Source organism: Eptesicus fuscus, chromosome 10 (genome assembly GCF_027574615.1).
Source record: "Eptesicus fuscus isolate TK198812 chromosome 10, DD_ASM_mEF_20220401, whole genome shotgun sequence".
In the NCBI taxonomy this organism is placed as follows: domain Eukaryota; kingdom Metazoa; phylum Chordata; class Mammalia; order Chiroptera; family Vespertilionidae; genus Eptesicus; species Eptesicus fuscus.
The window spans coordinates 46,146,696-46,162,722 of NC_072482.1; the positions used below are offsets into that span (position 1 = coordinate 46,146,696).

The 16,027-nt window shown below is 38.6% G+C and overlaps 1 protein-coding gene across 1 annotated transcript in view; it reads right to left on the reverse strand.

The window, feature by feature from the left end:
- Window positions 1-16,027, reverse strand: part of MDN1 (midasin AAA ATPase 1) — a 152,975-nt gene that overhangs the window by 107,656 nt on the left and 29,292 nt on the right. Inside the window, exons 10-17 of the mRNA XM_054722522.1 lie at window positions 11,985-12,178; window positions 11,268-11,349; window positions 7,552-7,647; window positions 5,861-5,973; window positions 4,936-5,084; window positions 3,904-3,964; window positions 1,049-1,260; window positions 429-532 (exon numbers count right to left, since the gene is read on the reverse strand). Coding sequence (XP_054578497.1) covers window positions 429-532; window positions 1,049-1,260; window positions 3,904-3,964; window positions 4,936-5,084; window positions 5,861-5,973; window positions 7,552-7,647; window positions 11,268-11,349; window positions 11,985-12,178 — 1,011 coding nt within the window. The remainder of the gene's footprint in view (window positions 1-428; window positions 533-1,048; window positions 1,261-3,903; window positions 3,965-4,935; window positions 5,085-5,860; window positions 5,974-7,551; window positions 7,648-11,267; window positions 11,350-11,984; window positions 12,179-16,027) is intronic.

Genomic DNA, 16,027 nt, shown 5'->3' on the forward strand with positions numbered 1-16,027 from the left:
TAATTACGCTGATCTTTCCTACAGGGTCACAGGACAGAAAAAAGCAGAGGTACCCATGCACTGGAATAAAAAAATGGGGCCTAAAGTGAGTGGACCCAAACCTCGTGGGCTTGCTCTCCTTCTCACACATCACACACACAGAGCTAGGAAACAATAAAGAGTTCAGCAGCTGGCCTCAACTTCCATCTTTAAAAATAATAGTGTTAAAAATAAATAAATAAAAATTATAGTGTTTACCAAGACTATAATTTCAATAAAGAACATTTTTCAAAATCTTCCACAATACATTATTTCAATTCAGTGTTAAGTCTTGAGCAGCAAGCACTAAAAATATCAACATGAAGAGAATACAAAATAAAAGCCAGTCTAATACTTGAATTTTGCATCAAATCAACAGTCCCTTAGCCTTAATAACTAAAGCAAAATACCTCTACAAATGCAAACAACAGGGCATTTTCAGTCATTTTCATCTGCTGTTGGGCATGGTCAAGTCTAAGACCAAAAGCTTCCCATTTCTCTTTCAGGAGTAACCCTAGAAAGGAATAAAGACAATAATTTAACCTACATTTTGAATTGTAATATGTATAACTTAAACACACAAAAAACAAATATCTTAGCAGTATTAAAAATATAAGTCCAAACACTTGCTAAGTGCTAGCCACTATACTAGTTTACTCATTCATATGCACATGTACACGTACTAGTTAACTGATTTATCATTCCGCACAGCAACCCTTTGAGGTAGGCATTCGTATTTCCATTTAATAGATGAGAAACCAGAGAAGATAACAAAGCTACCAAAAGCCTCTTGGCTTTGGAATCAAGCTTCTTGGAAACAACCTCTTTTTTTAAGGAAATCTGATGATTCTTATGGAAACCATGCCTAAAATCATGGGAGCAGCAATACTACAAAATTAGTATTTTTTGCCCTAAGTCTTAGAAAATTCCAAGTTGCATTGCTTCACTCTTCTCCCCAAATCTTCTCCTAATTCTGCTAATTGAGCCCCACCTCATGCCCTTTCACTAGTAGCCTAGGTCACATTCTTACCAGTTTCGCTCTCTTTTCCATCTTTGTTGACAGCAGATTTGTGCACATGTTGCATTAGTCTGAGGAGATCATGCCACCGTTTCTGCCTGTAACAGGTCTGAATGTGCCCCAAGAACGTAAAGTTTTGCTTCTTGGAAAATGTCTGGGCAAAGAGTTCCTCAAATGCCTCCCGTAAGGGTAGCCAAATAAGCTTATGGTCCACTGGTTTGTAACTAAAACAAATGGCAAATGTGATTGAAAAACTACTGAAGACAACAGAACTTAAAAACCATAACTCAGAAAATAGGAATAGGTCTAAGATTTCATTTACTCAAAATCAGAAATAATACCAAAATACTTAAAATCTATGTTAAAGTTTTAAATTATAATGTATTTTCTGCACTGTGTTTAAAGGGCCTAAACTAAAGGTAAAAACTACTATTAGATAAACATTATTAAAAATTTTGAAACTCCTAGTTGGGCACTGAAAGGCCTGTCATTTATTTTACTAACATTTAAATAAACATCTTTTATAGCAGCGGTCATCAACCTTTTGGACCTCACGGACCACCAGTGGTCCACGGACCACCGGTTGGGCAACTGCTGATTTTTAGGATTCAATGATAAAACGTATTTTTTTTTTTTTGTAAAATACGTTTTTATATTTGTAAAATATTTTTATATAGAATAAAAATACGTTATTCTATGTTTTTATATAGAAAATACGTTTTTATATTTGTAAAAATACAACAGTATCTGAAACTGATTTACATAAGCAAAATAAACTCAGTTCATGCCTTCTCAATTGAGGGAGAAAAGGTACTGCTCCCAAGAGATAAATATAGGCAAAAGAACCTTAAATGTTGCAATGGTTTGTGACCTTCCACAGCTCAACATTTTATTCCACAGTATTTATTCTTTTAAAGAATATTTTTACTTATTTTTCTAGAGAGAGAGGAAGGGAGAAGGAGGGAGGAGTGGAGCAAGAGAGAGAGAGAGAGACAGACAGACAGACAGACAGACAGATAAAGATATCGATGTGAGAGAAACATCGATCGTTTGCGTTCATACACACCCTGACCAGGGATCGAACCCACAACCTGTATATGTGCCCTGACCAGGAATCGAACGAATGACCTTTTGGTGCACGGACAACACTCAATCAACTGAGCCACACCAGACAGACATTTTGGAAACCCTGCTGTATAATGGTTCACAGTTTGAATCACCAATTCTCCCAGGTGTCAGGTTAGTTCCCATTGAGTAGGTATTTGTATTATAGTTCATTTTTGTTTTTTCTTTTGTGAAATGTATGTATGATTGCTCATTTTTAATCACTTGAAATATGTATTGACTTAAGTGTTTCAGCCACTGTGCTCAGCTTTAAATGAATGGACATTTCTCTTAATGAGTTCAGTCTAAGCCACTTCTTTCATTTACGAATTCAATAGACTGAGTCAATGAATAGTGTAATGATTATGACAGCTAACTCTTTTAAAATTCTTTTTAAATAAAACTGATATGTGGCACTAATATGTCAGGTACTAAACTGAATCCTTCATCTGTATTAACCCACTTGGCCTTCTTAACAACCAAATTCTCCAAGTGTATATATGTAAATTTTCTTTTGATAACTGATGCTAACCTACTAACAAGGAAAAACAGATATGTATTTTCATCAAGTTAACACCAAAACAAAATTCCAATTATCACACTGATCCCAATCTTTTGCATTATCAATTGGATAAGGGCACAAATGAGCTCCCATATACTTGCTACATTTAAACTACTTGCGCCTGGCTGGTGTGGTTCAGTGGTTGAGCATAAACCCATGAGCCAAGAAGTCACGGGTTCGGTTCCCGGTCAGGACACATGACCAGGTTGCAGGCTTGGTCCCCAGTAGGGGGCATATAGGAGGCAGCCGAATAATGATGTTTCTCTCTCATCAGTGTTCTATCTCTCTATCCCTTTCCCTTCCTCTCTCTCTAAAAATCAATAAAAACATTAAAAAAAAAAACTACTTGCAATAGCTGGCATAACACTACAAAATTTTATAAGAGACAGACCCAGTGCCTGCTCAAATAGTATGAGATTAATACCATTTGTGTTAGAATACTTAACAGTATGATATTACTGAAAACATATATACAGCATAGAAATATACAGTATGATAGACATGCCTTGTTAAGTAACAAATTCCATATAGCAGTAAGAATAGGTTGCCAAGTATCTCAATGAAGGAATGGGGGATTAAGTGTCAATTAACTTAATAGAAGTAAAATAAAAACAAGGTAGAAAGATCCTGGGGAAGAACTAATAAAGTGAAAGAAGAATTAGAGTAAGAGAGATAAGCCTCAGCTGACTAATTTTAAGACAATAGAAATTTAAAAGCTGTAATGAAGTACATAATTAATGATATGTGTAGAGCAGAATATAAGCAATGGGTTGGGATGGTAAGCAAAGGAAAAGCACCAACTGAAGCAGGACTCCACGTAGAGTGCTACTTAATGTTTCAGAGACATTATAACTACCGGAGAGTCCAGCTCGAAGACGGTGTAAGTCCAGAACATACATTTTAGATAAGCAATTGCACACACAAATATTAGTTGATTATATGCTTATCTCCTTTTCTCCCTCCCACTTTCAGCATGATCTTCGAGAACCAGAACTCAAGTGTTCTTTAAACTGCAGAGAAACATCGATATACACAAGAACACCTCAATACATTCCAATAAATACCCTGCTGGGGAGGGAAGGGTGGGGGTGGAAGACTTTAAACATTTTTCCAAGGCTAGCTTTGAGCTTTGTAAGAGAACAGTATTTCCTACCTCAAGCAGTGAACACAAAATAAGAAAACAATTTTAAGCCACACTTACCCTCCAAGCAAGTCTGCAGTGTCACTCTGTTGATTCATATTGACAACCCTCAAACGGTGGCCTTTAAAAAAGAAAGGGCAAAAGTGTCATTCCGAAAATTTCAAGACTGATAAAATCCAGTGTGATTCTTAAGGATGTGCCGATATGGGCATGGGGCAAATCTTTAAATGTGCATTTGCTCTGAAATAAGCCAGTCAGAGAAAGATAAATATCACATGATCTCACTCCTTTGTGGAATATAATGAACATAAACTGATGAACAAAAATAGAACCGGAGACATAGATGCATCAAACAGACTGTCCAACTGATGAGGGGAGGTGGGGGATGAGGGGGTAAGAGATCAACAAAAGGACTTGTATGGATGCATATGAGCATAACCAATGGACACAGATAGTAGAGGGGTGAGGCATGTACTGGGGAGTGGGAGCAGCAGGGGAGAGGTCAATGGGGGAAAAAGGAGACTCATGTAATACTTTAAACAATAAAGAATTTAAATTTAAACATAAAAAATAATAAATAAATGTGCATTTGCTCTGATCCTCTCATTTTATGACTTTTAAGATTCTAAAATTTCACCAAACCCTGAGAGATATGTATATGAAGATTCACTGTATATTATTGCTCTAGCGTCAGGTAACTGAAAACCACAAAAATCCTTTAGCAAGTCACTGTCTACAAATTAGAATGAAATAAATGCTCAGTGTGGAATATTATTTAGCCATCAGAATAGAAATGAGATAGTTGTTTTTAAAGATGGCCAATTTGATTAACTAAATGCAAAACACAGAGCACAACCCCATCTGTTTCAAAACAAACCCAAATTCATATGTATATGCATTTGTAGACCATAGAGCAGAACAAAAAAAGGTTAATGCCAATCTGTTAACAGTGTTTATTTCTAGGGAAAGTGGAGAGTGGTGGCACTTTTTTAAATCCAGTATTCTGTTGACTTTATTTTCAGAAGAAAAAAAAAGCAGTCGGTGTGAAATGTGTATTTTTCTGGGGGCAGAATGCTTGCCCCTAGGAGTTACCTGTAATGTGAGCCAAGTACTGTACAGTAGAGGTTTTGCCAGTCCCGGTCTCTCCTACCAGCAATACTGGTTCTCCTTTGCTAACACATACCGCAAGCTGCTCAATAAGAACAGAGGATGGCCTCGTAGCAGCAAAAGTAAACTTCTCCCTGAGAAGGGGAAAGTAAGCAAGCAGTTAAGAAAAGCAGGCTACAAGCTTCTCTTGGTGTTGCTTTGAAGAGCCAGATTTTCTAGATTCAACAAATAAGAATGAGAAGACAGCCGAAACCGGTTTGGCTCAGTGGATAGAGCGTCGGCCTGCGGACTGAAAGGTCCCAGGTTCGATTCCGGTCAGGGGCATGTACCTTGGTTGCGGGCACATCCCCAGTAGGGGGTGTGCAGGAGGCAGCTGATCGATGTTTCTCTCTCATCGATGTTTCTAACTCTCTATCTCTCTCCCTTCCTCTCTGTAAAAAATCAGTAAAATATTTAAAAAAAAGAAAAAAAAGAATGAGAAGACAACTCAGAGTAACTGTCTGTATGCTCTAACAGATATCCTTACAACATATGAAATGCAAAACTCATTCATAATACAAACACTGAGTACACATGTGGCACTTTAGCAGGCTCTGGCAATTCAGAACACCAATAAGATAAGACAATATACTAGCTACATTATCTTGAGCAAATTACTTAACTTCTCTTAGCCTCAGTTTCTTCACCTGTAAAATTTGGATAGTTATAGTTACTAGCTGTAGTGGGTTGAATAGTCTTCCCCCCAAATTCATCAAGTTTCATAGAACATACTTTGGGAAGACACCTTACCATCCCATTCACTGGAGAGATCACAGTTCAGATACATGTTTAGTCAAAGGGGCTGAACTAGACCTTCTATCAAGTTCCTAACAACTCCACAGTTCTCATATTACATAGGAACCCTATTTACCTCTGTATGTGAACAGCCTCACTTTGTTTCCGTAGAAGCCGCACTCGACCCACTTGTACATCTAGCTCATTGATCACAATTTCTGGTTTATAAAGTTGACAGAAGAATTCAGCCTATGGGAGAGGAAAGATTTTACCTAAGTAACATTCTGATTCCTCTTCTAACATTTCCTCATCCATGAGGCTTACTGTGACCCTCTAATTAGTCCTTTACTAAGAGGTGCTTTGTACTTCCAAGACAGGGAAGTAAGCTTTTAATTACTTTATATTTTAATTTTTAAAATTTATAATGTTTTTAAAACATTGGTTATGAATGTTTCCCTGTAATAGCACTTTTTATTCATTCAAATAAACCTACTTAGAGATCTACCTATATCTAAAGTGAACACAGACATACCCCAATAGAGCAAACAGAAACTGTACTAAAAGATATGAAAAAAAAATCAAAGTAAATTTTCTTCAGCTATGCCTTCTTCTATTTTAAATTTCTAACATAATGCAGGAAACACTGACCTGAATAAACTATGGTACATCTAACTACAGCCAAAGCAGAAAGAGGAGCTGTGACACTGGCTCCAGAGCATCTACCTAGCTGCCATTTCTTTCTCATCCTTGTCGTCAACCCAAAGAACCCAGACTTTAATCAGGCTTGGGAGGGTGAGAGGGGCAAAGTACTCAGGGAAGGTAAACCCCGTTTTAATAAAAAGGGATGAATCCTGATCAATCAAAGCCAATGGTGATACTTTCATTTCTCTTGCCTACTATAATTTTACTGTTTAGGCCCCTTTAAGTAGGTGTTGTGTTACTTCAGCCAAAACCATCTCAACAGTTTCAGAAGCCTAAGGAACACCTCTAACTGGTTCCATTCCTGACACAGGCTTTTGTGAATATTTGGGAATGCCAGATATTTGCCTCTAGATGGGCCCCAGATTCTTCTCCAGTAACCAACACCACTGCTAAAAGGCTCTCCCCTCTAAACACACGTACTTTGATATAAAACAAGAATGGCAAAAAATATTAACAGTGTCAGCAATGAACCCAAGTAGTGCATATACAGATGTTCATTGAGATTATTCTTTTAAACTTTTCCCATGTTTGAAGATATTAGCAAAAGAAACTGGAAAAAAATCTACTTGTGCATAAAGCTACAGAGGTGTTACTAAGACACAGTTCCAGTCCTAAGTCCATAATCTACAGAATAACATGCTCATTAAAACAGCAGAGAATAGTCTGGCCAGTGCAGCTTAGTGGTTGAGTGTCGACCTAAGAATCAGGTCACGGTTCGATTCCCGGTCAGGGCACATGCCCAGACTGTAGGCTCAATCCCAAATAGGAGGCATGCCAGAAGCAGCCAATCAATGATTCTCTCTCATCACTGATGTTTCCATCTCTCTCCCCCTCTTCCTTCCTCTCTGAAATCAATAAAAATATATTTAAGAAACAACAATAGTGGAGAATAAGGCACACATGTGATACAGGACACCAGGAAGCTCACTTTAAAAATGTAGAACACATGGAAAACTACTTATGTATGAGGTAGTGTGAGCTTTATGGCCATGAGAGGCAGCAATGACACTAGCAATTTTGATAGAGGTGGCAGTTATTGCAAAAGCTGTTCCAGGTAAGACCAGAGACCAGCAAGTAAACTAAATACCCCAGCTTCCTTTCAACAGGAAAGTAAAAATACCATACCTTTTTCTTGGAAATGTTCAATTTGCTTCCAATGACTTCTGCCATTTTCAATTTGCTTGTATGCTTGGAAAGCATTGCTGTGAAACAGTCCAGAGCCTATTAAAATAACTAACGTAAGTGCCACTGATGTTTAAAATAATACATTAATAACAGAGTGTCAATCTCTTGGCCACAAAAGAGAGGAATATAAAATCCAGCAGGAACAATTTCTGCAAATCTAAGAAGAGTCCAAATAAGATACCAATGCTAGACGCAGGGACCTTGCCATTATAGAGGCAGGACACAAATGTGAAGGCTTTACTATGACTGTACTGGTTAATTAGCGGGGGGGGGGGAGAGAAACTCATTCAGGTAAAAATAGCAATAAGTATTCATCATCAGATGGATGGTCCACAGGGAAACTTATTCTCAGACAGTGCAAGTAATACCAAAACATTACTTTCTAGCTATAAAGGAAAACTCCTGGTAGGCAATAAAGGAATCCATTGCCTTACTTTAACTCAGTACTCAACCTTAGCAACTACTGATAGGCCAACCAGGTATGTATCTTCTTATGTAATAAAATAAAAAGTACATATCACCACCAAAAATGGATTCTACTCCCCAAAAAGTTGAATTTTAATACCTCAAGCACTTTGTTAAACTTATATTTACAAGAGAAAAGACAGATAAAATGACAAGGGAAAGGATACCGTGAGTGTGGCAAAATAAAGAATAGATAACAGATCCTCAAGTAATATGATTTTGTCCAACATCATTTCATTATGATGTTGATGAGAAAAAATAATCAATTCCGGCTGGGGCCACTGTCCATGTGGGTTTTCTCCAGGTACTGCGGTTTTCTCCCACATTCCAAAAATGTGCATGTTAGTAAGTTGAGTCTGAGTGAGTTTGTGTGTGTGAATGCACACTATCATGAAGGATGTCCTGTCCAGCGTTGGGTCCTGTCTTGCCCCCAGAGCGGCTGAGAGAAGACACCCATGACCCTGCACTGGAATAAGTGGGTTGGAAAATAATGATCTTACTTATTAATTTTCTTAAATGTATTTATAGCTCACATTTACTTCAATGTTTAACATTAAAAGTGTTTGAGATATTTATTTAGAAGTTTGTGACCAGAAGTATGCTGTAGAAACTTAACTCTTAGTCTATGATAAAACTGGTTTCATTATCTGTCGTTTTGCTTTAAGTTGGCATTTCCAAAAACCTCATCAACAACATTAAGTGAAGACTAACTGTATCTGGTTCTGCCACCACCAAGTATATTATATCAATAAGCATCACACAAGCATTTAAATAAGAGAGAATGCATCTGGTCTTTGTCCCTAATTCCTGGCACAGAGCTTCAATAACCCTTGGAATGACCAGGAATAAGGAGTGTCTTTTGTTCATCACTAGACCCTCTGGACGATACCAGAGTTTATTCTCAGGATGGGGCCCTTAGATAGTTTAAGGGTGAAGCTGGCCAGGCCAATAAGGCCAATGTCTAATTGGAGGGTTGAAACTTTCACCTCTACCCCCAAGCTCTGCAGAGGGGAGAGGGGCTAGAGACTGAGCTCAATCACATAGCCAATCTTCCATAATAATAAAAGCATAATATGCTAATTAGACTGGACAGCTGAACGACCTTCCAGATGAAGCCATAGCGGCAGAGGCCAAGGCAGAGGCGGTTAGGGGCGACCAGGCAGGCAGGCAAGCAATTAGAAACGATCAGGCAAGCAGGCACAGTGGTTAGGGGCAATCAGTCAGGCAGGTAGGTGAGTGGTTAGGGGCGATCAGGCAGACAGGCAGAGCAGTTAGGGCAATCAGGCAGGCAGGCAGAGTGGTTAGGGGCAATCAGGCAGGTAGGCAGAGGCAGTTAGAGGCAATCAGGCAGGCAGGTGAGTGGTGCGAGAGGGTGCAGACTGGGCTGAGGGAACTCACCTCCCCCCGTGCACAAACTTCGTGCACCGGGCCACTAGTACCTTTCATATTAAAACTGTAACATGGACTAAATTGTGCTTTCAATGAGTTCTGTGAGTCCATTACTAAACCTGAGAGGTTGTGGAAATCCTGAATTTATAGCTAGTAGGTCACAGTGTGGTTGGCCCCAGACACTTGCAGTTGGAGTCTAAAGTGGGGGCAGTCTTGTGGAGGACTGAGCCCTTAAACCTATGGGGTCTACACTAATCCACATAGTCAGTATCAGAATTGGATTGAATTACAGAACACCAGGTGATGTCAGAAAAACAAAGAAGCAACCAGATAAAGCCAGAGGTGGGACATTCTGCAAAACAACTGTCCTGATGTCTTCAACATGGTAGAGTCCTTAAAGGGAGGACTCTGATACAATAAGCATTCTTAAGCGTATAGACATAGTAAAAGACCTGGAAGATACACCAATTTCTTAGTGCTGGGGAATCCCTGGCTAGGGGAATATATTGTAATCATTTTGCCTTCATATATTTTCCCATTTTCAACAGTACATAGTACTGACTCATGCTACATTCAATATGAATTAACTGAGAGAATATGCTGAATAAAAAAAAGCAGATACAAAAGGTCACACGCTGTACAATTCCATTTATATGAAATGTTCAGAATCAGCAAGTCTACAGACAGAAGGTAGACAGGTAGTTGTCAGGGGTTATAGAGAAGGAAAAATGGAGAAGATGGACAACGGGTACAATGTTTGTTTTTGGGGTGACTGTTCTAAAATTAGATAGTGGTGATGACTGCATAATTCAGTTTTCAAAAAAACACTAAATTGTATACCTTAATAAAAGTGAATTCTATGGTAGGTGAATTATATCTCAATAAAGTGATTTTATATACAAACACACAATGAAATCTTAAAATAGAACTAAAGAAGATAAAAGCACTCCTACCAATGTTATACTTTTATTTTAAAAGTACAAAACACGGTTACCTATAAAACACATAAGAAATGTAGGAAAATGGAAAGAGTTCACTGGAGAAGAATGAGATTAAAGGACTGGCATACTGCATGTCAGGGTTACACTGAGCTTAAATATACACTCCAAATGAGGTTTCTTTCTACTCAAAAGTAACTTTACCAAACACAAAGAGATACTGCAAACCAAATTGGGTCACTATTCTCTCCTCAGTGCCAACTGACAGGAGCCAGAGCACTTTATAATCAAAATTGAACATCTTAAGAAAATATAGAACCACTTTTATTCTTAAGCAGGAGGGAACAAATCTGTGTTCTTATTGAATATGGCAGAGCTACAATTCAAAAGGCTCTATTCTATAGGAAATGTGTTCCTTCCCACCCATCACATTTTTTCCCAAGCCCAGCATACAAGGTTACACTTTGCAACCTCCACATAAATTTCTCTGGACTAAAATTAAAAGGGCCTACAGCCCTAAAAATCTAACATATATACTAAGAAATTACATATAAGAGTAAATATTAAACATCTTAGAAACACTTTATATTTTATAACATTATTGTCACCTGTGAGACTTTTTTTTTCATTTTACCTTTAATTTTAGTACCTGTTTTATTGTATCTCAAACTATACTTATTTGAACCACAAAACATTTATTTGCCCAATTAGTTTTAAGGCAACATTAGTTCAGTTTTAACTAGCTAAGGACAATAACAATAACCTCACAAAAGAAAAACTCTGATAGCAGTCAAGACACAGAAAATAACAATGGACATCAACAGCCTGATAGAACACAGAGAAAACAAGAAGACTGTATCTTACCTCTTGAAAAATATTTAATGATGCTGATGAAGACAGACTATCAAAGCTATGGGCAATCCTATTACACCAGTTCAGTAGATCCCTTTAAAAAAAAAAATCAAGAGATAAAAGACATCAAAGGCATCAGTTTATTTGGTCCACTTACGTCTGGGGACACCTGATAACAAGCACCTCCTTTCTTCAGGCAATGTGAAGATAAACAGTGTCAGAGGAAGGAATAAGTGAGTGGTCCCAGTCCCTAACCCTACCAGAAAGTGACATATCGCTCATTTCTCCCCCATCCATCCACACAAGTAGCAGGAGAAGGGGAGCAACTCTCAGAGGAAACTGCAGGAGTTGCCCATTTCTAATTCTCACTTCTCAAAGGGCAAGTCAACCATGGAGAATAGAGAGAAAAGGCATATAACTCAGTATATACAGCAAACTACAAGAGTCTTATTTAAGACCGCAAGTGTCACAAAAGGATATCCAGTGAAAAGAATTATCAGTAACTATTCCCAAATCTGGCTTTAAAAGTTATTTTTCAAAGCGAAAACAACATGACAAGTCTTCCTAACGAGTTAACTATAGACCTGAAAAAGGGATCTGACACCATGAAACAGCCCAGAAGTCTAATTTCAAACCTGACCTCTTGTAAGCATTTAGTTCTAGCTGCTAAGAACTTGTGAGTGAAGCAGTTTTTAAAATATCAACTCAAAAAGGTGTTTAGTCCAGTACCTTAGAGACAATTCTCTTCCCTCAAGGCTTAGTCTTTTGTTTTCTGTACTGGCTTCCGAAACTTCCTTAGGTACCTGTTCACATCCAACAGAACTATCACTCCGAGAGTGGTGTTTCTCTCCAGTAAGCTGGATGTAAATGTCAAGCAGGTGGTCAGTTACTGCCAATAGGCTGGGGTATCTGTTCTGAAGAACCTGACAGAGGGAGAAAAAAGCAAAGAAAATTTAGCAGTAGACAGTGATTTTTAAAAGCATATGTAAACTGTTCCTGACACTAGTCAACCAAAAAATACATAGCTCTATGAAATTTGTCATATTTACCAAGGTATAAGAACTTCCCCCTTACTCACAGTCCCTTCCCTCTCAGACTCTAATTTGTTTTCTACCCAGAACTCAGTTGTCTGGCAATCTCACCATCTATAACAGAGCTTAGGAAGTGGAAGCCAGATAGGAAAAAGGTCTCTAAAGCAACTTATACACCCAACTCCCGGGAATTTACTCACTAAACAAATTTTCAAGTACTATTTACTCACTGTAAATACAATTCAAGTAAGATTCATTGTGTCATTTCTCAGCCAAAAGCAAATTAGAAGCAGTCAATTGGAAAGAAAAAATAACCTTTTAAGAGCAAACCACAGTAAAAGGAGCTAGTGTTAAGTACTGATCAAAAGCAGCTGATCTTTAAAAAGCAAACAATAGCCTAACCCCGTGGTCGGCAAACCGCGGCTCGGGAGCCACATGCGGCTCTTTGGTCCCTTGAGTGTGGCTCTTCCACAAAATACCATGGCCTGGGCGAGTCTATTTTGAAGAAGTGGCGTTAGAAGAAGTTGAAGTTTAAAAAATTTGTCTCTCAAAATAAATTTCAATCGTTGTACTGTTGATATTTGGCTCTGCTAACTAATGAGTTTGCCGACCAATAGCCTAACCAGTTTGGCTCAGTGGATGGAGCGTCAGCCTGCAGACTGGGGGAGTCCCGGTTCAATTCCGGTCAAGGGCATGTACCTTGGTTGCAGGCACATCCCCAGCGGGGGATGTGCAGGAGGCAGCTAATCGATGTTTCTCTCTCATCAATGTTTCTAACTATCCCTCTCCCTTCCTCTCTGTAAAAAATCAATAAAATATATTTTTAAAAAAAACAATTTGGCTCTCAAAAGAAACTTCAATCGTTGTACTGTTGATATTTGGCTCTGTTGACTAATGAGTTTGCCGACCACGGGCCTAACTGGTTTGGCTCAGTGGATGGAGCATCAGCCTGCAGACTGAGGGGTCCCAGGTTCGATTCCAGTCAGGGGCATGTGCCTTGGTTGTGGGCACATCCCCAATGGAGGGTGTGCAGGGGGCAGCTGATAGATGTTTCTCTTATCCGATGTTTCTAACTATCCTTCTCCCTTCCTCTCTGTAAAAAAAGCAATAAAATATATTTTTTTAAATAAAATAAATAAAAAGCAAACAATGAAGTTTGAAAAGATCTTATCCTGATCAACTTTGATAACTGAGGTTTCTCTGCAATATAATACTTGATGCTCATAATATTGATTCCAAAGCTTATGATATAAAATTGTCAAATCTATTAGAGAAGAGAAATATTACGTATATATTAGTAATATTACCATCCAAAATACTTAAATAAGCTTGAAAAGAATGCTATTGTGATTCCAATTTGTAAATAAAATATCCACATTTTGTATATATTAAGTTGTCTCAAGTGGTAGATCTCAGATTTTATTTCTTCATATCTAGTTTTATTGGAGGATTTTATAACAAATATTGCTGAAAACATACTTCAGATGGTTTAAAAATTAAATAAGGACAAAAGAATAATAAAATAAACAAATGCAATTTAACGGTTACACTTGCGGATCTTTCAAATATAGAGTATACATTTTGTGTACAAAGGGAACACCTATAAAATTCGTTATACGTTTATGACCTTGATCACCACAGAATATAAACTATTTCACCCCTAAAGTAAAAAGTTCCCTCGCACCCCTTTTGTAATCAATCCCTTTCCCCACCCCCTGCCCTGTGAATCACAAATCTGGTTCCATAGTTTTAAGTATGTCATTTTTATGGAATCATACAGGATTCGTGTGTACTGCAGGTTCTCTTACTCAAGTTGTTTTTGAGATTCATCCAGACATTACTACATGTATCAGAAGTTCATTCCTTTTTATTGCTGAGTAGTAATTTCATTATATAACTATGTGCCTTTATGATCAGGGTGAAAAAAAGCTATTTTTACTTGGAAAAAAATTTGTCAAGTTTAACACTTTAGTAAAATCGCAGCAATTTGGAAAAAAATTCTGAATTAAAAAAGATTTGTATGTACCCACCAACCAGTCATTTTCTACCTTAGCCAAAAATATCTGTTGTTATCCTAATATATAAAAGCCCTGGGTCCGTCACGACCAGAGGCTCGACCAACTGGAAATCAGTCCTGCAGTCAGCACTGGGTTGCCGTGGCGACCCAGCACTGATTGCTGCAGCTGCAGGTGCAGGTGCAGTGACCCAGCACTGACTCTGAGGGGGCTGCAAATCAGGCCTGGAGAAAGGCCTGAAGAGAGAAGCAGGGTCTGATCCGTAGCCTCTATGGCAGCTGTTGATCAGAACTTGCCTCTCTTGGCCACGGGGGCATAGGCTACCAAGGAGACAAAACTGAACCTCACGTCACCCTGCTTGGCCCCGGAGGATGGCTGGTTAGCCAGAGACGGGTAAGATTCCTCAAGGAAGGAACAACCTAAGACAGGCACAGTCGCAGAGGGGCCATCAGGAGAGAATTTGGGGATCAACAGAGTGGGGCACAGACCCTCACCGCCCCCCCCAACATTGCAGGGGCCTGAATCCTAGCCCCTTCTGAGGGAGGTCTCCTGCCCCCATGGCTGCTTCGTGCTTCCCATGCCCAGCTCAGATCAGGACCCAGGTGACCGACAGAGACTTGGGCGACAGCAGCTGCCCTCTCACTCCAACAAGAATTGTTTGAGTTGTCTTGTACCCATAGTGTGGGGAAGTGGGTTTACGATATCTAAATCCAGCCTACCACCAGGAATGCTCAGGACCTACTCAAGAAGGCAAATAATCCCTTCCACCAATATTTACAGGGTAAAACAAGATTATTGTTAGAGTAATAAATTTGACAGTAAAATAGTAGTCAAGTTTTCAGGCAAATTTTAAATTGGCTAGTTGAAACAAGCGAATATTCTAGAAAAATTAATTGTACTGGACAAAAAGGTGTTCCTAAAGTGTCAACTAAAATTTTTATTGGTACTTCATCTCATGATAAAATTGTGCACCATACAATGAACCTAAAACAGTAATATTATAGTGCAAAAAATTAAAATTTAAAAGCCATCAAGACTACATTATAAAATTTTCAAAAGCCTCCTAACATTTAAATCAAAAAAGGAGGGGATAGTAGAGGAATATCATGTAAGGAAAAATATCCTGTAAGTAAATTACATCTAGAAAATTAATACTTTAGAAAATTAATTGTAAGGCTAAAAGCAAGACACCCATGAAAAACACACAAGGTGACAAAACAAGCCAGAGGAAAATCATTTGGGCAAAAATTGAAAAAGGATCCCCAGTCAAATTTGTAGAAAATATTCCTTTATTAACTTTTGGTCGAGAATATGTTTGTATATTTTCAGAAAACAACTCCGAGACCATGTGGATTCCAGCAAGAGAGGAATCGACAGGACTACTCCAGCCATGAAGACAGAAGAGAAGCAGTCCAGAGATGGAAGACGCTGATGTGGCCTTCCCATACTAGCAGTTAGCAGCTGTGCATCACTGCAGATTGCCCAGGACCAAACCAGACAGAGTCGGACCTGCATTACCACCATGTGTCCACCATCCAGAACTGAAATGTCAGTGCTGACATGTACACGTAAGGAACTGTTGGACACTGAAATTGGGTCTCAAAAGAACTGTTGGCCCAGAAAGAAACTCACTACACACTGATTCATTTGCCTGTCACCATAACCATTATTGCTTGTCTCATTTTCGGTTCTTATAAGTGTATTTCTAATAGCACATAATCTCACT